The sequence below is a fragment of the Lygodium microphyllum genome, chromosome 4, assembly GCF_053477565.2.
Source record: "Lygodium microphyllum isolate KBCC chromosome 4, Lygodium_microphyllum_v1.1.10, whole genome shotgun sequence".
Lineage (NCBI taxonomy): Eukaryota > Viridiplantae > Streptophyta > Polypodiopsida > Schizaeales > Lygodiaceae > Lygodium > Lygodium microphyllum.
This window is the reverse complement of record NC_141138.1, coordinates 73,722,491-73,745,611: the sequence shown is the minus strand read 5'-3', so window position 1 is coordinate 73,745,611 and position 23,121 is coordinate 73,722,491. Positions and strand designations below refer to the sequence as shown.

At 41.3% G+C, this 23,121-nt stretch overlaps 1 protein-coding gene across 1 annotated transcript in view; it reads right to left on the bottom strand.

Annotated features, from left to right (window-relative positions):
- LOC148037179 (uncharacterized) overlaps nt 1–20,894 on the bottom strand; it is a 31,417-nt gene extending 10,523 nt beyond the window's left edge. Inside the window, exons 1-8 of the mRNA XM_087676101.1 lie at nt 20,228–20,894; nt 19,547–19,938; nt 19,088–19,387; nt 18,103–18,231; nt 3,011–3,064; nt 2,833–2,922; nt 2,554–2,760; nt 2,324–2,476 (exon numbers count right to left, since the gene is read on the bottom strand). Coding sequence (XP_087532227.1) covers nt 2,324–2,476; nt 2,554–2,760; nt 2,833–2,922; nt 3,011–3,064; nt 18,103–18,231; nt 19,088–19,387; nt 19,547–19,938; nt 20,228–20,654 — 1,752 coding nt within the window. The 5' untranslated portion in view covers nt 20,655–20,894. The remainder of the gene's footprint in view (nt 1–2,323; nt 2,477–2,553; nt 2,761–2,832; nt 2,923–3,010; nt 3,065–18,102; nt 18,232–19,087; nt 19,388–19,546; nt 19,939–20,227) is intronic.
- Nucleotides 20,895–23,121: the final 2,227 nt, after the last annotated feature.

The following is a 23,121-nucleotide window of genomic DNA, read 5'->3' as shown; positions in this document are numbered from 1 at the left end:
TACTAGTCATCTATGACAACAAGAGACACTTGGATTAGTGATCTCGTTTTTTATTAAGGTTTAATTAATAACTTAGCCATTAATCATGAGTGAACTGCTCACTGGACCAAACTTAAGCTCGGGGCCTACTTTATAACTCAAGTGCCCTAAGTGAGCTACTCATTGGGTGAAACTTTTAATGTAACTAAATTCTAAGGTACAAGCTTTCAATTTAATGAAAGTTCAACATAGCACCTTGTCACTTTTACCTTCTCATACCACATAGCCTATACACTTGTCCACTGTAAGCCCAATGTTAAATCCTTCATTGCTTGTGCAATGCTCACCAAATCGAGAGCTACACATACCGCAATTAAAGTTCATTTTAACTAAAAATCTTCCTAAAGTTTAATAGATCATTAAGTTCATTCGTCACTCTGGTGACAACCACAGCCTAAAGCCACATTGATACACATTTGTTTAATCAAAATACTACTTTGCTATCATGAGCTTTTGTATGTGTGTCACAAGCAAGCTTGTTTTACTGTGCGCATGCATGATGCTTCACACAAGGGCTCAACACCCCTCACACCATTCTCAGACCAATATGCAGCCTCTGTAACCCTTTCATTCTATCAGAAAGCTTTACCTTTAAGGTTAATACCCTTTCAACAATCCAACCTTGCCTACCCCAGCCCTAGTTTTTGCTTTGTAAACCTAACTTGTGGGCAAACAGCCCTCATCCAGGATATAGCTGATCACAAGGAGTTGGTTCTCTCATGGTCATTAGATATACATTTTGGGAATGCACAAAGATGTCCTTAGAATTAAAACCCTACCCTAGCCTTTTGAGCCAGTTCCTATGCTGTATTCTGAAGATCGTCTGAAGGGCTGGAAGTTTGATCTGCAGCACCAGCAAGGATATATAGGCAGCACCAGTGAGGATATCCAGTCATCTCCCTTGATGGACTAGCCCTCTTGATTCTCATACGGTCATAAAATAATAGTTAGTGCATTTTTTGGAAATGTGTAACGATGGACTTGGAAGCAGATTACAATCTCGCTCTAGCCTTTTGAGCCAGTTCCTACACTGTATTCTGAAGATTGTATGAAGGACTGGAAGCTCGATATGCAGTACCAGCAATGATATAAAGGCAGGCACTGGTGAGGATATCCAGTCATCTCCCTTGATATACTAGTGGCCAGTAGTGTTACTGTTTCCTTCAGTTTGCTCCTTGGTATGCTGATCATGCAATTCAGGGTTTGGGCATGTTCAAAACTAGAAACAGAACACTTATCTGACTTCAGAAGAACAAGTTGCCTGAACCCTTATTCAAGGCGTTCTCTATGGAGATCCATGCCCCATAGCCCACCTGTCATTATTAGAGGGTTCCTCACATGCTTTGGTTTTACCTCTTCTCTTGCTCATTTTTAACCAGCAACTTTAGACATTGGCAACTACATTTCTGAGGCTGAAAGGTTCCTAAACTGACCTAAATTTGTGCTACAAATTTCCTTGACCTGCCTGATTATGCTCAGTTTCTATCATGGAAAAGTTATGGGGGTCTATACATGTTTTCAAACTTGTGCTTATGCTGCAAAGGCCATAGATGCTTTTACCTTCTTCTAGTGTTCTCTGTAGCCAACCCTTGATATCAACAGGCCACTTTCAAAAAGCTACCAGTGTTTTCAACTTTGTGATTTGCATTCTCAGTATCCTCTACCAGAGAATAACCAGCCTTGTACAGTAATGTTTGAGAGCAGTTCACCAAAAGAGTTGTGTTGAGAGAGTGTTCTGTCTTGTAGCACACATTTAAGTAACTATCATAAAGAAAGAAAGCATGCATGTATGGGTGATTTTTACTTTAGTTCAAGCAGACAGTTCAATATATGGACAGTAAATGTGATTGGCATTTTTCCTCTCTCAGTTGTCACAGCAGCTGGCTGCTTGCAGCTTCTTGGCATCCTTTGCACCAAATCTGTTTGTAAGTTAGTAAATATTTATTTCTACTCAATCAATATGTATCTTTCTTTGCTTGGACTCACTTTGAGCTCTCTGAACCATCTAAACAGTAAAATTTAACTATACCGATTAATGAAGTATCAATAGTTTTACTATTCAATGCAGTAGTCCTTGGTCAACAGTACAAAGCTTCACAACCGACCCAAACAAAAACAAAACAAATGCAGAAAACAACCTGTAAAACCAAAAAGATATTTGAAACAAAGATTGAATCTGTGATGTCCTTTTGGTTTTTTATTTTTTCTTTTGGGTTTTTTCTATTGTGGGAGATGGGGCGGGCAAACATTTTGATATATTGAAATCACAACTAAGATTTCTTACTTTTATTATCTGCAAAGCAGGTCGTACGGTATCAGCTGTAGTATGGATTGCACCAGACACCATACCATCTGCATCTCCAGCAGCAACCATGCATGTCCCAAAGTAATTGACATCGCATGCAACCTTTTTTTGTGCTTCATCATATGTCATGCCCTGAAAACATATCTTAATGAGATAAAGAGCCACAGGAAGATGGTTGTACAACACAACTTAACATGCCTGAACATAACCTTATGTTTGCGCCCTTCAAAAAGAATCTGGGCATATTTTGCTCTATCAGGAGCATTGGAAGGATCAATCAGCTTTGCAAGACTAAGGTCAACATGGAACTCTTTGGCAAGGTCCTCAATTTTCTTGGGGTCACCTAACATAGTTAGTTTGCATATACCTTGTTTTAATAGAATGCCTGCTGCTTTGACTGTTCTTGGTTCATCCCCCTGAAATACAAGTGGTTCCAATCATTTTGAAAAACCACAACTCTTCATGTAGTTAGAATGTAGCAAATTTACCTCAGGAAGGACAATAGTTTGAATAGAGCTCTTTGCACGAGAAAATATCTTTAGCTGGAAAACTTTTGGATGTATGGGCACAGCTCTATCCTATAAGGGAAGTTAGAAAATAAGAAAGAAATTTGAACACCTTTGGAAACATCAACAGCAAATATCCATGCGACTTTTAAGCTTTTACCTGTGCCAAACCCGCTTCTATAAGATCAATGTTAACATGCTGATTGAACAAGATCTGTGATATAAAAATTAAAATAACATTTAGGGCTTCCTTCTTGACCTCTGTGTGTAAATAAAGAAGTGCATTGGAGTATTCAAGAGCTTTATGCTTCCAAATATAGAGAAAAATGTTGTAACCAATATGAGTACATTAGTATGAAGCAACAAAAATCCCAAGTAGTACATTCTCAAAAAGCTTGAAAGCAAGCACTCAACAATGAATATATAAACAACAAGGGAATTCTCAATCAAGACAAACACAAAGCATTAAGAGGTACATCACCTAAAAACTAGGGTATCAAGAGAAGTAATTGTTACAAAACATGGTAGAGCACAAGAAATATAGGAGATTAAGAAGAGAAGAAGAAGAATGAGGTTTGTATAGAGCCTTGGGTTTTCTCCTTAATTTTACTTTCTTACTCATATTAAACAACTTCAATTGCATCGAGTTTTCAAGTAATTCCTTAATGTTGCTACCACCTACTCATAACCTTTGTTAGATTTATGCACACTATTGAGTAGCACAGAATGGCTTCATCTTCTTCAATATCTTTGCCTATTGAAGATATTTGTGCTTTCAAGCTTTTAAATTTGTTTATCAATGATGTTAGGAAATCATATTGGTTTAGAGCAAGCCTGAAATTTTTCATTAATAGATTGATTTTAGGGTTATTTGCTTGAGAGCCGAATATCTCATCCATCTCATCCCACGCCTCCTTTGCGCTTTGAAATCTAGAAATGTGGTATACGACATCATCAGACAAACCCCAACAAACTTTGTTATTTTTCCTCTTCCACATCAGATCTTTAGGATCTTTAGGATCTTCAAGAATCTCCCAAAGGTCTTTCCTCATCAAATAATACATGTCTTTCATTTTCCAAGTGTGGAAACTGTTGCCGTTGAATTTTTCCACTGCTTCTATTTCTTACTTTTTTGAAGTGGAGAGGTCTTATGGGTGACTCACACGACAATGTCTAGCTCTAGTTACAACAAGATATTTATGTGAGAGTTACAAGGAGTTTTTGTAGGATTTAATTATGAGTTCGGTTCTAGATGGCAATTTTTGTGGGGATTTAAAAAGTCAAGAGAACCCACATACACTATAAACCTTCGATTGCTTACAAGTGTGAACTACCCTTTATAGTGATTGCATGGACCAATTTATAATAGCATGGAGTGTGATGCATATTTTGAAGTAATCCGTGTGAATGGGGTCTCAATAGAACCAGTTTATGAATTCTTTGTGTATACAGAGCTTTGTGTCAAACCAGTTTGAAAAGGAAGTGAATGTGAAAGAGAGTTTTTCAAACCTTAAGAGTTTAAGAGGATAAGGTAGGGGAGAAGATTGACGAACGAATGCCGCCGTTTTCAAAAACAGCATGAATAGGCTGGGACTTCAAGATGTCTTGGCAGCCGACGACTAGTTGGAACGTCCTCGCACAGCATACGACCAGTCTCAAAGCTTTAAGCTCTCGCCTTGTCTCTTCCTCTTCTCTGTGTTTTCTCTCTCTCTCACAGAGAGAGCAGGCCCCTTGCTTTTGGAAGCTTCTCTTGAGCTTCTGAAGGAAGTAAGCCCTCAACTTATGCCTTCAAGCTACCCGTATGCTTGATGCAAGCAATCCCCCAGCTCTTGGCCACAACCAGGGCCCTTAAAGCAACCCCTTTTTAGTTGCTGGAAAATAGAGAGAAGAACCTGCAAAATAGACCTAATACCTCTTTCATAATGGCTGCCCCTCCGCTTCTTCTTGGTAGTGAAGGCCTTCAAGGCAAACCAAGCTTCAATCTCTACTCCAAAGACTAGCAGAATCTTCAATACTTAGACTTCTGAACCTTGAGATGCAGCTACAAAAGCTTCCCACAACCTCACCTCTTGGAAGAAGGCTCTAATACCATGTAAGAAAACATGGTAGAGCACAAGAAAAATAGGAGATTAAAGAGGGAAGAAGAAGAACGAAAATGAGACCATAATGAAATGGTGAAGGACTTGATTCATTCATGGTTGAGCAAGTACATCTTTTTATAGGTTTTCAGCTTGGGTACACACCGCTCTCTTTGCTATGGGATTTGGTTACACATGCCTTTAGCTCCTGTACCTCTAGTACCATACATTCCAACAGTAATCAAGTCTAGAACCAACTCCAAAACATTCAGCTGCATGTTTGCCTAAAGTGACACAAGGAGTGACAATTATCACAATTCCCAACATTTGTATTTAATGCCTTGAACTCAGAAGTCTCTAGAAGAGTTGGTACAGTCTATTAGATTTGTGTGGTGATGTACATGGTGCTTATTGAGTAGACCCTCACATTGCCAAATGATTTGCATTAATTGTATCTTCAAGGTAAAGATTCAGTTTTGGATAGGTGCAACACCACAACTCTGCAGATAGGTACAAGACCCAACTTGTGACCAACAGTTATGTTCAACAAGAGGGCATACACTACACAAAGGCATTTGCTCCTGCAACCTACATGACTACCATTCATCTTGTATTGGCTGTAGTGCAAAAGCATCAATGACTCGTGTTACCAAATGGGCAAACATTTAGTTGCACCTTCACCTGAATGTGGCAAAAGAAACAATGATTAGCAGGATTTCTTGAAAAAGCAATAAGTAGAAGGATTTCTTGTTCTTGCTTGTTACCTTGGACTCAAAAGTCTCTGGCAGAGTTTCGTGCAGCATATTAGACTTACATAGTGCTTGATGGATAGATCCTCACATTGCACATGATCAGCATCCAGTGGATTTTCAAGGTAAAGTCCCAGTATTGGATAGATACAAGGCACAGCTTGTACCCAATGGTTATATTCAACGATATGAGACATTGCTCCTACAACCTGTAGCCTATCGTTCCCCTTGTCTTGGCTCTGGCATCCCACACTCAATCAGGCACATGTCTACAATGGACAAAACAGGGCAATTATGCAGGCCAAGTTTGGGTCTCATGGCAGAATATCACTAACCCTTGGCCCTATTGCAAGTTTTGTGTGGGACAGCAGCAGCCTAGGTCTTACTACGGATGATATGATGCAACACCATAAGATTGCCCATGGCAAATGTTTTTTTTGTGCCACATGTGATGGGACTTCCCTCATCTCTCATTTCAAGTCTAAAGCAGCAGATCTGCAGAAGCAGTCATGTGCAGAGTCAACAGCAACAGATCAGATAACTATTGCAGATGTTAGGTCAGTGATTTTAACAATGTTTAATGACATGGCACTTGACTAAAGTTGGCCCATTCCATTCAATAAAGTGACGAACAAAGGGAGCCAGCTACATTGCGAACAGAAAAGGTTTGTCAGCTGCACAATGTTCTAAAAGGGAATAAAAGCTGATCATGAAGACTACATCTACATCATGGTTGGAACAAGTTCAGCAAACACAATCTTCTCCTTCACTTTTTGTTTGTACCTATTGCAAGGAACAATGAAGAGAAGCCTAGCTGGCAAGCTGAAGTGTTCAAGAGATGACAACTGAAGACTTCATCAAAGACGAGTATGTAGTGTGTAAGAGCTGTCCCGTATTGGACAATGAGGCAGCTTTCAGGGATCAAAGTGAAGAGTGTTGGTTGATGCTTGGGCTCCTGGAGCTGATACTTGTAAAAGCCTCCATTAACTTGCTATAATAAAGATTTGAGGATCTCTTCCACCTTTGGGTTTCGTCATCTACTGTTGAGTTGTGCAAATAAGGCTATAAGTCTTGCACATTCCCACTCTATTTGCAATTCCTTCACAATTTATTTGTTCTCCATGTCTCCATTGTCCAAGATCAAGCTCCAACATGTTCCTCTTCCTTGGTAATTGGCAGGTCACACACTAGGCTTTTTTCTTACCTATGCATATTGACCTTATTCCTGGCTGGATATTCCCTTGTACATCTAATTATTCTTACTGTTAACAAATATACCCACAGAGAGAGGTAGGGGGGATGGTGCTAAATAATTATTTTAAATCCAATGGCTATGCTCATTGGATCCACAAATAGGTCCTTTGTCCATGACCCAACTACTACTCCCTAGGTTACTATCATCTCTCTATGGGTCCCATCAAAGACTAGTCAGTTCCTAGGCTTTATAATAGTCCCAAATGCAACATCGTTGAATATCCTCTGCTGCTCCACATCTCAAGAATACTCTTAAGAGTCAAGACTTTACCAATTCCTAGCCAACAGAAGCTCATCCTTCAATTTCCTCTATAAATCTATCAAGAATTTCATGTCTGAATGCTGAGTGGCTGCAGGAATCATTCCTCTTTCCTATCTTGGTTGTGGACTGAAAAAAGGAGATATCTAAAACCTTCTCTTGGAAGGGGTCACTCCGAATCCCACTTGAGTTAAGCACTAGTCTCCTCTAGTATGCTAAAACCTTTCCTCAGCACGGCAAGCTCTATCGCCATCAATTTTATCACTTCAAATCACAATGCACTATTATGCTGATCCTCTTTGCTACAGCCTATATACTCGGTCAACCCTACCACCTCACTTATGAGTCTACAGTTCTCATGTACTATGAAATGAAAGGACCCGTCTCCTTGCGAGCCGTGGCCATTGGTAAGCACCTGGAACAACATAGAATGCTCGACAATTATGGTATCTGCTTGGTATCAAGAAATACTATTTCAAGAAAATGGAGAAAAACCAACACTTAAAGTTGAATATGACAATAATTCAGAAAATTACAATCATGGAAACTTAAAAGAAATGGAGATAAGATTGAGGGCTGAAGATGTGCTTGTTTTCTAGACTTCATATTTCAAGAAAAAGGAGAAACGTACATTTGAAGGTGAATATGACAATTATTCAGAAAATTACAGCCATGGAAACGTAACAGAAATGGAGACAAGATCGAGGGTTGAAGACAAGCAAACCCCTCTCTCCCCACCCCCCGAAAAAAAACCAAAGCACCTCAAAGGAATGCATTTCTGCTAAACCCAAGTCTCTTAGGGATAAGCTTAGTTACGATCAACCTAAAAGTGAGAAGAAGTAAGTCTCACTCCCACAAGATCATGCGAAAGATGTACACACACACATCTAATAAAAGACTTATGTGCATCTACCATCATAGAATGATAGGTCATAGAACATGGATGATGGCACTGTGGCACATGTCAATGCATCATCTAAGGGTCCGTCCTTCATCTCCTCATCCTAGAACTCCCTCTTTGACTAAGAGAATGATGAAGTAGCATTTGTCTTCAACTCTAGCTCTAGCTTTAGCTTTATTGCATGTATAGTCCTCCATTTAACCCTCCTTTGTCCACGAGTCTCGTGAAATGGTGTTGATAGGTCTGTCCAGAGCACAACAGTGCAAGAGAGAGAAAGACTAAAAACGTAGATACCTAAGAGGAGAAAACTAGAAACTGTGTAGAACAAGTAATTGCAAGCTAACTGTGTTGGGCGACAAGTGGAAACTGATGGCAATAGTACAGATATTGATAGCGACAAACATTAAAAATCAAGAGTATTGCAGAAACTCTCGGATCTGTCAATGTAGTAGTTGATGATGATAATGTTGTGTGTAAATGCTCATATGGACTTGGAGATGAGCTTAAGAGCTTTAGGCTATCAATGAATACCAAGGATGATATCCCTAATTTTGCACATTTGATTTCTATATTGATACTTGAGGAGAAAAATCTTAGCTTGGATTTCTTTTCTTCTCAACATAAGAACAAGTCTTTAAATAGGTATTTTACTCTGCTAGCATAGGTAGAGATCATAATCAATGCTAAGGTGGTGGTTGTGGCAAAAGTTATGATGCATAGCAAAATAGAGGAGAACGGTCTCCAGAAAGGGCAAGCCAAATAGGGTAATTTGCATGTTGTAATAAGTAATAAAATTTTAGTGATTACAAGGAATGTTGGCATTGTGGTGAGAGAGGCCACATTTCTAAGAACTACTTCCAAAAGAAGGCTGAAATTAAAAATGGAAAAAACCAGCAAGGAAATTATGCATCCATTAGCAAAAACAATGATTATAAAATTGAACCTAGGTTGTCATGTACGATGGCATCCGATACTAGTAGATACTAATCAAACTAATAAATCTTAGAGGTACATCCAATGCTATATCTGATAGAAAAAAGAGTATGCATAGAATTTAAAGTCTATACTCAATGTTTGGACTTAAAACACAATATTGAGGAAGTAGAGTGAGCTTTAGAGATTAGAGACTCTAGAGATTGAGGAAGTAGAGAGAGCTTGAGGAAGTAGAAAGGGTAGAGAAGTTGAGAGAGTAGAGAGAGCTTAAGGGAGTAGAGAGCTCGAGCAAGTAGAGAGAGTGTAAAGCTCAAGTGGGTGGATAGGATGAATGAAAAGGGGAAGGAGAAGAGATTTTTATGGAAAAAGGGAGTGTGTTTTGTATGGGATGTGTGCATGTAGTATGTATCATAAAAGAGAGAACGAGTGGGCACGGGGAAAAAAAGGAGAGGGGTGTTATATTTGTGTTGAGAAACCATATCATTCCGTATAGTTTCCCTTCTTCATTCCCATTTTTAGTTTCCGCTTCTAGCCCCAAAAAGACTTTCGAAGGCCTTCCGAGAGAGTCGAAGCACCTCTCCACAGACTTCAGTGGGAGAGACTCGAGACTCTTAGCGTCTATATATTTGGCACCACCCATTCATTCCATACTCGCTTCTTTCCATGAGACCATCATCTCTCTCCCTCTCCTCTCCTTCCACCATCATCATCTCTTGTTACCACGCACCAACCTCCACCATCATCTGGGTTGCGTTTTGGTGGAACCCTCCCTCCTCCTCAACTAGTGCTTCCCTTCCATCCTTGGTGACAATTCCTATGTGCTCCTACACCTTGTGTTTTGAGTCTACACCCACCTCGCGTTGGCTTCCACCTACTTTGGCATCATCTTCCACCTATCAAGCATCATCCCTCACCTTGTGTTTGGCATCTTGGAGGTGTCTTTTGCATCTAGCATTGTCATCCATCATCAAGCGTCATCATTAGAGGTAGCTGGAGTTTGCCTTTTGGCGTCACACTTCTAACTAGTGTCATCATCATCAAAGGTCGTCTTCATTTGCGTTTTTAGCTTCTAACTCATCCTCCTCCACCTAGCATCACATCCAACAGTTGGCATCAGCTCATCAGGCCTACATTTGCAAACTCTAAGGCTTCTTTGGCTGTCTCCTTGCTCCAAGCATCAGTCTTCATCCCTGCGTTGCAGATTCAAAGGCTTCTTCAGCGGTCTCCCTACTCCAAGCGATACCTCATCATCCCTGCGTTTGCAGACTCAAAGGCTTCTTCGACAGTCTTCTTGCTCCAAGGCATCTTTCATGCTACGACACCCTTGTATCGAATTCGCTTCATTATTTCATTCCTTCATCATCTTATTTATCTAAGTTTCTCTTCTCTTATTAGTGTTTGTCATACACACTCTCCATTTCTCCCAAGAAACCCTATTGTGTCTCTGGTTGCTTAGTCATTTCTTAACATGATATCAAAGCCAAAGGTGCACAGTGAGCCGCGAAGATCCTCTGCATCAAAGAAGGCAAAGACAGGTTGCAAATTCGGTATCAATATTTGATTATTACTCTACTTCCGCTACGTCACAAGGAGATATCCTTCTTCTCCCTCCCACCCTCCCTTTTCCAAGTTGCCACTCCGACACCATGGCATCTCCACTGATAGATGGCAAGTCTACTAGGTGCTTCTATTGCAACAAGAACAATCACCCCCCTGAAGCTTGTCAATATCAACATTTGCTCTCCCTACCCCACCGAAGTATATGCATTTTCCACAAGACACTCCTTGTGCTACCTCTCCTTTTTGGGCCACCAAGATTGTTTTGCATTAGCTCTCAGCTTACTATGCTCAAGGTAATAAGATGCATCTGACGTGCACTAAGTCCTCATGAGTGGCTGGAGGCTCCAAGACCTCACGAGGCGATCAATCCTCGTATAGACCACCATATCAAAGAGCAACGAATGCAGAAGCATATGGACAAGACTGAAAGAAAATGAACACGAGAGAAAGGGAGAGAGAAAAGAGAGAAAAACACAGATATTTGCAATCAACAAATGCTGAGATAAAGAGGGCAGTTATACAAGGGCTGTAGACGTATCTCCTCGAGCCATATCTCCCACCAACACCTAGAAAACAAGTGTGTGGAGCAGGCTGCCAATTGGGCCTAAATAGGAGAAAAGAATGCAATCGGCCAGCAAAAGCTGGCCGACATGATCAAAAAGTTGCCGACTACAACATAAATGAATAAAATACTCAGTGATCAGTCCTCAAGCTGCCACATGGCATCATCACCTACCTAACAAATTGCCCATACACTGTGTATGCTGAAAATGCCCACTAACTGACAAGAATAATGAATAATGAATAATGCCCTCCGAGAGAACTGATTGCAGCAATGGTGACCTGAGAAATGCTAGTCTAGGGGATGACTAAATCTCTTATACCCCCTCTCAAATCCTTGACGTGGCGTAAGGCTCAAGGGTTTGGAGTGCTATTGTAGAAGAAGTTGAGGAAGTGCCTTTGTAAACAAATCTGCAAGATTATCCTCTATCTTGCAATAAACCAAATCAATGGTCTCATCCAAGACCTTCTCCCGAATGAAATGGTACTAAATCTCAATGTGCTTCGAACTAGAATGAAACACAGGGTTCCATGTCAAAGCAATGCAGCTCGCATTGTCACATTGAAGTGTTGTAGGACCTATCTAAGGACAGCCAAGCTCTCCTAGTAACCTTGGAACCCATACCGTCTCACATGTGGTAGAAGACGGTACTCTATACTCTACCTTTATGGAAGAAAAAGCAACAATGGGCTACTTCTTGCTATTCCACAAGATAACACTTGCACCCAAAGCAAAACAATATCATGTCGTTGACCTCTGGTGGTCAACATCTCCGGCCCAATCTGAATCCATCCAACCTATAAGAACCAAAGGGGAATCTCGAGTACCTGCTAGATAATGAATACCAAGATCAGGTGATCCCCCTCAAGAACCACAAAATCTTCATAGCAGCCTACCAATGTACCATCTTGAGTTCACTCATAAACCTAGTCAATAGACCTATAGGAAAGCACAAATCAACCAAAGTGTTAAGAAGCCAAATCAAGGACCTAATCAACTGCCTATAGCAGGTAGCATCCACTACCAAAGAAGCTACATGGATTATAGCCTTCCAGTTCCGATCCATAGGAGTAGAAATGGCCTTACATCCCTTCATCTCAAACGTGGCCAAAAGCTCCTACATATACCGTTGCTAAGAGATGAAAATCTCCCTTGAAGTTTGCATGGCCTAAAAAGAAATGAAGAAGGCCAATATCCATCATCTCAAACACCTCGTGTAGCACCACCCTAGTCTTCTTGATCTTTTGGGCATAGTCACCTACCAAAATAAAATCATCCACATAAAGCACGAACAATGCATGCCCTCCAACTGAGGTGTGGACATAACTAGGGATAGATAGAGAAATGTCGATACCCCAACTTCCCTTGGAGGAACAAGTCTATCTTCTCGTTCCAAGCACGCAAAGCCTGTTTGAGGCTGTAAAGGGCCTTCTTCAATCTGTACACCTGTCTACCTAATGAGGAAAAACCAATAGGCTGCTCAACATAGATCTCCTCCAAATCACCATTTATAAAGGTAAACTTCACATCAAGCTAATAAACCAACTATCTCCTATGGCTTGCGAAGGCAAGAATGGCTCTAATGGTATCCATCTGAGCTGCAGATGCAAAGGTGTATGGAAATCCACCCCTAGCCGTTGTGCGAAGCCCTTTGCAAAACAAGCCGTGCCTTGTGTAGAGTACCATCACTGTGATATTTGGTCTTGAAGACCCATTTTACACCAATCACTTTCCTATAATCGGGCTGAGGCACAAGATCCCAAGTGTCATTCCACTCAATAGTATCCAACTTCTACTCCATAGCCTTCTTCCAATGCTGGGACCGCAAGCCTCCTTCATAGAGGTAGGCTCCCTATCCTATATGGCACACGTCATCAAACAATAGTTAGTACAAACAAGCTCGGTAGCATGTGCATGGTTCCTCTGAGACCACCGCAGTCCCCATCCTGCGGTTGCCACTCCTCAGGGACTCCTTCAATCCCTAAAGGAGTGGGTCTCATGTCCAGCGAGGAGGAGGCCAGATCTCTTCATCTGCTAATGTCTCTGAAACATCCATCGGCGGTCGTAAAGTCCAAGAAGCCATTGGGGAAGTAGTGTCCTCATCCAAAGAGGAAGCATCTTCATGAGACGTGTACTCTAAGGGACAATCGTCACTGGCGCCCAACTATCCCCTGGATCTCCAAGTACGCAGTGCTCATCACCCCCCATTGAGACTAAAACCTCCACGAACTGAACATCTCGGCTCATGTAGACATCCCCCTTAATGGCAACATACAATCGGTAACCTTGGGACTACGAGCTGTAGGCTACAAACACCTATCTTCGAGAAGCCAGTTCAAATTTATCACGCTATGTCTTCAAGATGGGGACATAGGCGTCAAACCTAAACACCCTGAAATAAGAAACATCAAGCTTAGATCCAAAATACGCCTCATAGACTGTCATACCAACAATGGCCAAACTGTGGGATCGATTAAGGATGTGGACTACAATAGCCACAGCCTCGGCCCAAAGACATTGAGGTGTTTGTCTATACTCCATCATAATGCGAAAGCCACCTCAATCACATTTCAATCCGATGCTGAAGAAAAAGGAGATGTCCCCTTTGAGGGTGAAGGAAGACGATCCCCCTTTGAGAGATAGAGGGACTCTGACTCATGGATCACGGACCCCGAGGTATTTGATGACAAAGGAAGTACCAGTGGTCATGCGGAAGTAGGTATCTAGAGCTTAGGAGCAAAAGCCGGAGAGCACCTTGAGGTGTCTTCTTGAATGTGAGTAGAAGAGGGTGGGAGAGGAGGTGGCTTAGGGTGAGCCAAGGGTGGGGAACAGTCGCGGGTTCGCAATGGAGTGGATTGTGGAGGAGATGTGGGCTGTGGTAACCACTAGACTTGAAAACGGGTGGGGGAAATCTCCACGTAGTGTGGTGTGTTAGAGATTAGTCATCCCCTGGACTAGCATTTCTCAAGTTACCATTGGTCGAGTCAGTTCTCTTGGAGGGCATTATTCATTATTCATTATTCTTGTCAGTTAGTGGGCATTTTCAGCAGACACGGGGTACGGGCAGTTTGTCAAGTAGGTGATGATGCCATGTGGCAGCTGGAGGACTAACTGCTGATTATTTTATTCATTTATGTTGTAGTTGGCAGCTTTTTAATCAGATTGACTGCATTATTTTATTGCATTCTTTTCTCTTGTTTAGGCCCAATTGGCAGCCTGCCCCGCACACTTGTTTTCCAGGTGTTGGTGGGAGAGAGACGGCTTGAGGAGATACGTCTACAACCCTTCTATATCTACCGTCAAGTTGAGGAATTACTAAATAGAGGATTGATTAGACCTAGTAGTTCTCCATTTGGTGCACCTGTTCTGTTAGTAAAGAAGAAAAATAATACCTATCGTATGTGCATTGACTATCGTGCTTTAAATAAGCGGCAATTGCAAATGCAGGTCCAAAACGTAGGGAAGGCGATTATCTCGGAGGACATGGCGATAACTCTTCTTTCTCAATTACCACCGTGATTCAGTGCATTGTACTTTGCCTCAATTGCTTCAGGACGGACAAAGACTCTTTGTTGGAAAGAGGGTTTCTATGATTTTGGACCAGGAGGAGCAATTGAAAGGATAGAACAAAGAGAAGGATTCCACTTGTCACATCTGTGGGAAGATAGGTTGTTGGAAGAAGGATTGCCCCGACAAGGAGAAGAAGGACAAAGAGAAGAAGAAGTCTTCAAAGGATTCAAGAGCGGTGGTTGCTCCCTCATGAGTTGCCTTCCTTCACTTGGAGGTGATTGTAGCATTGATGTGACAAGGGCTTTTGATGCTACGGCCCCACACCATCATGAGTGGATTGTTGCAGTGGTGTCTCTTGGCACTTTACTCCTTTTGCAACAAGTGTTGCACATTTGCAACCTTCGCATGGATAGATTCTCATTGGCGATAGCTCTTCTATCCCTATTCAAAGGAGGGGTAATATGTAGCTTATTCCAAATGGGAAAGGTGGTGCTCATACTTCAGAGGTGCTTTATGTGCCAAGCTTGGGTTACCACTTGCTTTTGGTAAACAAGATTTGTACCCTTAGCCTCTTGGTTGAGTTTGACAAGGATTCCTTTCGGATTCTTGATCGTGGATCGAGATAGGTGCTTACTTTTGGTTATGAGAAGAATGGAGTCTACAAGCTAAGATCTCTTTCTGCCTTGATCTCTCTTCTTCTTACCTCTCAGACATAGTCCAAGATTTGGCATGCTCGGTTTGGCCACCAAAATTATGATTACCATCGGAAGGCTTCTAGGGGACAGCTTGTTCGAGGTATGCTAGACATTGTGGTGAGCCAACAGTCGTGTGTATCTTGCATTCGTAGAAAACAACATTGTAGTGCCATTCCCAACAAGACTTTGAGGCGGTCTTCTGTGCCCTTGGAGCTTGTATCTATAGATCTATGTGGACCTATGTGGATGGAATCCCTTAAGGGGAGCTTGTATTTCATGCTGATTGTGGATGATTATAGTAGGATGACATGGGCTTACTTTTTGCGGTTGAAGTCAGAGGCGTTCTCCATTTCAAGGATTGGTTGCTCTTTGAGGAGAACTGATCAGGCTAAAAATTTCTGACACTATGATCAGATAAGGGTGAAGAATTTGTTTCTAATGAGCTTGCTAGGTTTTGTGCAGATTTGGTTTCCACCAGAAGTTTGCAAACACAAATACACCTCAAGAGAATGGCCCTACTCCTCTGGTTTCAAAGGGGGACCCTACTACTCTCGAAGTTCTTCCCACACCATTTTTTTACTTCCAATGTTTGGCTCTCTTTCAAGTAGTTTTATCTCCACTGAAACCCAACATCTAGAGGATCTATCTTCAATCGGGGCCCTTGGATTTTCAAGGCCAACTTTATGACTAGGCCTTCGTATTCCTTCCAACATGGTGTAATGGAGCTAGTGACTTCTCACACAAGGTTGTGTTTCAAGTTCTACTGCTCATCTGGTCTCTTAACTATCTTCATACATCTCCTTGCAAGTGGTATTCTCATACTACAAGGTGGATCTTCTTCTCTTCACCTCACTCCTCTTTTGTGCTCCTTTTTGGGCCTGAGAGGGGGTGTTGAGAAACCACATCATTCCATACAATCTCTTCATTCCCATTTTTGGTTTTTGTTTCCAGCCCCAAAAAGGCTTTCAAAGGCCTTCCAAGAGAGTCAGCTCAAGAGACTTCAATGGGCAAGACTCTGAGACACTTTATGCCTATATATTCGGCGCCACCCATTCATTCCACACTCACTTCTTTCCATGAGACCATCATCTCTCTCTCTCCTCTCCTTCCACTATCATCATCTCCTGCTCCCAAGCACCAACCTCCACCATCATCCAGGCTGTGTTTTGATGGCAGCCTCCCTCCTCCTCAACTAGCACTCCCCTTCCATCATTATGCTTCTACACCTTGCATTTGGAGTCTACACCCACCTAGCGTCATCTTCCACCTATCACGCATCATCTCTCACCTTGCGTTTGGTAGGCTAGAGGTGTCTTCTGCATCTAGCGTCATCATCCATCATCAGGCGTCATCATCAGAGACAACTTGAGTTTGTGTTTTGCAGCTTGGCTGCTCCCCTTTCATTAGGCATCACACTTGCAACAAGCATCATCATCATCAGAGGCTATCTTCATTTGCATTTTCAGTAGAAGGACAGCTAGTAGGTGCATAAGCACGGGAGATGGCACAAGTAAGGGGGAGTCCAGATAACTAGAAATGTGAGGACGGACAAGAGGACAAGAAGACCTCGAAAACATCCTGAATTCATGCAGGTTTGCAAGAGGCAAGCAAAGAAAAGAACTCTCAAAACATTTTAGATAAATGCAAATTTGCTTTCATGTGGATAGGTCAGAACAATGTTGGCATTCCATTCCTGCAAAACACTCACCCCATTTCGGGCTGCCCGAAGCAGCATTTTGAGACACTATGATATGTGAGTTTGCTAAGACTATTAGACATATGGTGACATTCCAATCTTACTGGAGGAGAATTTTGAGAAACACAAGGAAAAGTAAGCTTTCTTTGGTGGTCTAATCTATCACTACTACAATGCACATGGAAACAACCCTCATATCTAATGGCCTTTCCCTTCAATCTATAGCTTTCCAAGTAGATTATAGGCTCGACTCCATCCCCACAAACTCTGCACAAACTTCTAGATCTTTGGGATCTTGTCTCCTATTTTGAGAAGCTCTTTTCAATTCTCTACTTTGATCAGGTTCTAAGCTCTTTGGACCATTTGGAAATCTCAAAATCAAATGGCATTTGGAGACTCCTTTGTTGGTCTTTTCACCTTCTTTAGGATAGCTTTGCAACAATCATTGTATGACTGCCTTAGACTCCATAATATTGATCAGGGTTTGTACTACCTCTTTTATCGATATTTTTTACATAGGCCATGTTTACATTAACTATCGCCTTCTTTGTACAATCATATAATATAATTCAATCATTTCCACCATAAAAATGTATGTGCATATGCATATGTGTCTCTATGAGTGCACGTGCGCGCATGCATGTGTACACGTGTCCACAAGCAAGATAGCACAATTTTAACTTGTTCATGGGATCAAACAGAAAAATACCATTGAGCAGACAATATCTGCCATTTTGGGATGACCATTGCCTTGAAAAGCACATCATATATGTGCATGTGAATTGAGTGCATGAAAATAGGCCCTAATGGCCAACGATTTACTTTTTCTCCACATGATAACATTGTTGCTTCATCAATACATCTCTCATGTACAATATTCTATTTGAATCAGGTTGGAAGGACTGCTATTTTAAGTACATTACACAATGTTCTACATGAATGAGGTTGTAGTGAATACTATTTCAGCTAGACTCTTCTTTGCACAAGCAAGTATGAAGTGCAACATTTTCACAACAGTATGCAGATACATTCCCAAAAAATATGGTGCAAAGTACCTTTGCTTGATCAATTTTTTTAGTAGATTCAGAAAATATTCTTCCTTCCATGTCACCTAACGTGGCCGCAGTTTCAAAAGCAGTCTCAGGGCTAAGTAAAATGGGGGGCAGCTTTTCAGATGGCTTTTCCTGCATTTAATAAATGTGATCAAGCCATGATCAAAAACTACACTAAAAAAGAAAAAAAAAGACCTGGTAGTTGAAACTTGGAATGAATCAGATCAGACAGATTTAACTGCATAAACTTCATTGTGAGAACTGCATTATTGCTAGATAGTATGACCATCCATTACAGTAACTGCATAAGCTTTCATGACACTTCCATATTTTTAATACTGATGCTCCATCTATGTTTAGAATGTAGAAAATATCACTGAATTGCATTTCCAATTAACAATCATAGCTTGTGAGATGCACCCCCCCCCCCCCCCAAAAAGTAGTGTCCATCAATGTCATGAATTTCTTTCTACAACTGTTTCACATGGACCATTGTGTATCTTTTGTAGCATCTGGTGATTCTTTCTCAATTCCTCTCATTTCTCCTTATCACACAGACCATTGTGATCTTTTGTACTATCTGGTGATTCTTTCTCAATTTCTCTCATTTCTCCTTGTCATTCTTCTTTATCATATTTCTTTTTCTTGTTATTAGATTCTTATCTGTTATATGTATTACTAAATAAGGCTGTCTTCGCAGCACTTGTGAACTGAAAACTTGCCCAAACAAAGTACAAGTGCGATGAGCCCTTATGATAATCAAGAACAGGATTTCTTTAGAGAAAGAAAAAAATAAACTTTGTATTCAGCGAACGCTAGAAGATACAACTATTCCCTAGTCTTCCTCTGAAAAGAATTGAACACAGATTTAAAACCTGCAACAATCATTGAAATACTTATGAAACATTCAGAGAGCCATATCAAATTTGGATTTTAAAGCTTTCGTGCTGATTTTAAAATTTGCACAAATAAAAAGGATGGTCCATACTTTTATTAAAAGCTCCACCTCTTTTGGCAACGGTTTACCACCAGCAACAACAATTGCTGTCACATTAGGGTAAGATTCACATTGGTGCACCTCAACCAAGCCAAGCAATATATCAGGCCGCCCTGCATCTAAGATTACAACTACACTTTCTGTTACTTCCTTTAGACGTTTTAATTGTAATAGAAAATCTGATAGTTGTGGTGTTGCAGTAACAAACTGGCTGGACTCCTTTGCATATGGCATAGCACCATGAGTACCATACAAAATATCTGCCCCTAATGCCACCACAATATCATCAACCTGAAATTCAAGAGTACAAGCAGTTACTTTGCATAGCCCTGAAAGGGTATAGGCGTGCATTCTGCTTAAGGATTTAAAGCCTTATGTAATAGAGAAATTCAGCCTTACTGACATAGCAATGCCTATCTGTGAAATTAAGTATGTGATTTGGGATCCTGCCTTAATGGACTTCAGAACTCCATCTTCTGGTATCGCTCCCAAGTATGGAATTTTCAGCTCTTGGAAATGCTTCTGTAGAGACATCTCACCTCGTTTTGTTGCTGGAAGTCGGTGAACTATTAATCCAAGCACATCAGCAAAGTTCCTTTTCATAACTGAGTCACTCACTTTGGCACTAAGGGCTATGTCTCTCTCCCATTCAAGCTTATCCCACATTACAATCTTTCTCTCTCCCACACCAGTTACTTTCCTGGTATTTGTAACCATGATCACTGGCAGACCTAAGGTTGAAGCAAGCCTAGAGTTGAAAAGTGTGGCATCATCCCCTCCTCTTTTCAAGCTTGTGCCTTCTACCACCACAAAGTCGTGATTGGCTTTGTATGCATCGTAAGCTGCAAATCGCATGCAAAGTGATTATTTGAATCGTGTTCTAGGCAACTGCAAACCTCCCGAAGGGACCGGAAATTTTTAACCGAGACCCGACCATTTGCACAGAGACTACTACCGGAATCCTTATGGAAAAAAGAAATTGCTTAGAAACAGCCTCCCAAACAAACATACTTATACCGGAAGGTTTAATGAATAGATTCTAGAACCAACTATTCTACAGAATATGTACTTTTCAGAACTAGCGGTAACCTGGTAAAGAAGAAAGAATCCCTTCCTAGCAAAGATGTTTACCTATGAACACCTCTTCAATAAGATCATCCATCTTGTCAAGTTCGATGAGCTCAAATGCTCGGTCCTGTGTGACGCCGGTCATAGCCTGCAAGTCCCCTGGAAGTTTAAAGGCTTCCTTGATGACTTTGGCCCTGCTGCGTCCGCCTGTCGTGACATCAATGGGGCTGAAGAAGCCTAAGCCCGGTTTCGATTTCTGCAAAGCATCGAAAAGGCCAATCGTGACAGCAATGGAGCCTTGACTGGGAAGGCCGGTTGTGTGGTGCACATAGACGCCATTGGTGTGCACTGCCCGCCGGGGTGGGAAGATGGAAGGGCGCAAGCGGCTTCCCGAATGCGCAGAAGGCCACGAATTCGAAAGGAGAAGGGGAAGCCCGAGGCTGTTCCATGGCAGTCTGCGGCGCGATCGGCGGAGCGTTTGCAACAACATGGCGGAGCAGAGACCAGCTCTAGGGTTTGGAGGCGTGGAGATGCGGATGCGCAGGTTCGAAAGATGGATTTAAGAGAGAGCGAGAGAGAGAGAGAGAAGTACAGACAGACAGACAAGCAGACAGAGACAGACGGACTCCCTGCCGGAGAGAAGCGTAAACTGCCACCTTTCGCAGCCAGCAGTTATATTCCCACTTGGCGACTGCGGAATACACTCGGCACACAGGAGATGCGGCACATTTCAACTTGTCCTGAAGTGTGCCACGTAAGGATCAGCAGCGGTACAGTCAACATTTCACAAAACTCAAAACCCTTTGACGCACTAGATGCCACTTGCCACACCAGTCACCATACTAGTGTGTATGGTAGCGTATATATAATGTGAATGAAGGTGATTGGCTCCCTCCGGCAACACCTGAAGGCCTCTAGGCTTTCAAATTGGGCTTCACGTGATTAGCATCATTGTGACCAGAGGGAAGCAGTCCTGTTATCACCTCTCTCCCTTTGCATTTTGACAAGTTAAGGGACACACAAGTGCTTCCCTTTGCTCACAAAATATTAAAATAACGTGCTTTGCACATTGAACACACTTACACACATGCAGAACACGATAACAAATTGCCCTTGGAGACTTTAAATTTATATTTTCTTGCATGGTTTTTCTTCTAAATATGTCACCTTCATCTATCTCTATGAATTAAAGCTATAATTGAAGCCCTAGAATTTGATTCAAGCTCACATCACACTTTGTACAATGATCCAAGCTCTATAAAGTTAAACAAATTTTTATAAAACTTGGAGAAAGTCGTAGCATACACGCATGCACACACACACACTCTCTCTCTCTCTCTCTCTCAAACGCATGCTGTCGTTTTCTTTGTTAGCCTCTTTTATGCCTTTCGAATCCCACCATACCCTTCATGAACTTTTGATAGTATATTCTAACCAAATACTAAAAGTTTACATATTCAATTACATCTTGTTTATGCTTAATTTAACTTAACTCAAAGGTCGACTAAAGTAAGTAATTAATTGAATTACATGTTGTCGTCGAGGGGAAGCTTTGGTATTTAATAGTTGGTCTCTCTTCATAATTTTTCCATGGCCCTGTTTTTGGGGCCAAAATGACTCAAGACTGTAACTAGTGTAATCAATTTTCATGGTATCATTTTGTCTATTTCTTACATCTACATACCAATATTACATGTCTCCTTGTCTCATTGACCAAAGTTAGCTACTCTTGTGTAAGTTGTTCTTACTGATCTAAATAGCAATATTACTTGTCTCATTGGCCAATGTTTACTAGTCTTGTATAAGTTGTTCTTACACATTGACTTGGCCCTACAAATGTGGTATTGAATTACTTGAATATAGTATGCAACAACTATTCTTCAAAATGCAATCTATATTTTTCCAACTTGTTGAGTTGATGACAAAAAAAACCTTTAATTACTTGAACATGAACACATCTCTCTCTCTCTCTCTCTCTCTCTCTCTCTCTCTCTCTCTCTCTCTCTCTCTCTCTCTCTCTCTCTCTCTCTCTCTCTCTCTCTCTCTCTCTCTCTCTCTCTCTCTCTCTCTCTCTCTCTCTCTCTCTCTCTCTCTCTCTCTCTCTCTCTCTCTCATCAAAATTCACAATTTGGAATACACATGCAAAGACACCATTTTGCAAATGAATAACAATCGATTTCAAAGCCATCCATTATTTCTTTGTTCAACAGAGACCAAATTAGATATCCATGAGGCTACACATGCACACTTATGTAGATAGACAATTATTTTGGGCATAAAGAAGGGTTTCTAATTGCCACCCAACACCATAAAACATTCCAAGTAGATTCCATCTATTACACACATGTCGAATTGGCATAATAGCAAAAAGTTGCAAAATAATGAAAATGATTTGGCCATGAGTTTGGAGATGAAGCTAGGAAAAAACATCTCCACAAATGGCTTTGGTCTTGCTCAATAAGGAACATAAAAATTTGTAAAAAAGTAGCCCTAAGAAGAAGGCTAAGGTACAAGAGAGGATGTTGCACTCAACATGTTAAAACTTGCATGAGCAACCACTTGAGCTCCATGCTCAACGAAAATAGTTGAGGAAGGTGTTGATTGGGCTTGATCCATGAGGAATACAAAGAGGAATACAAAATGATGTATCGGTGCACATTAAGGCCTTCTCCATTTTGATGTGCTTTGTCTAGCCATGTAAAGCCAAAAGAGACTCTCTAATCCCAATCATAATCAAATGGGCAATACCCATGGGATTGTGGTAGGAAGTTGAAGTGTGGCCATTCATCCTAGCTACAAATCATCTCCCACCACCAGGGAACACAATCTTTGGCACCCTACCCAAGATGGAGGGGGAGCAATCCTCATAAATGAAAACTTGATCCACACACTCATGACCACTTGTTGATGGCACCTCTACCAGTCCTCAACTCTAATCATTGAAGACCTTAAAAACT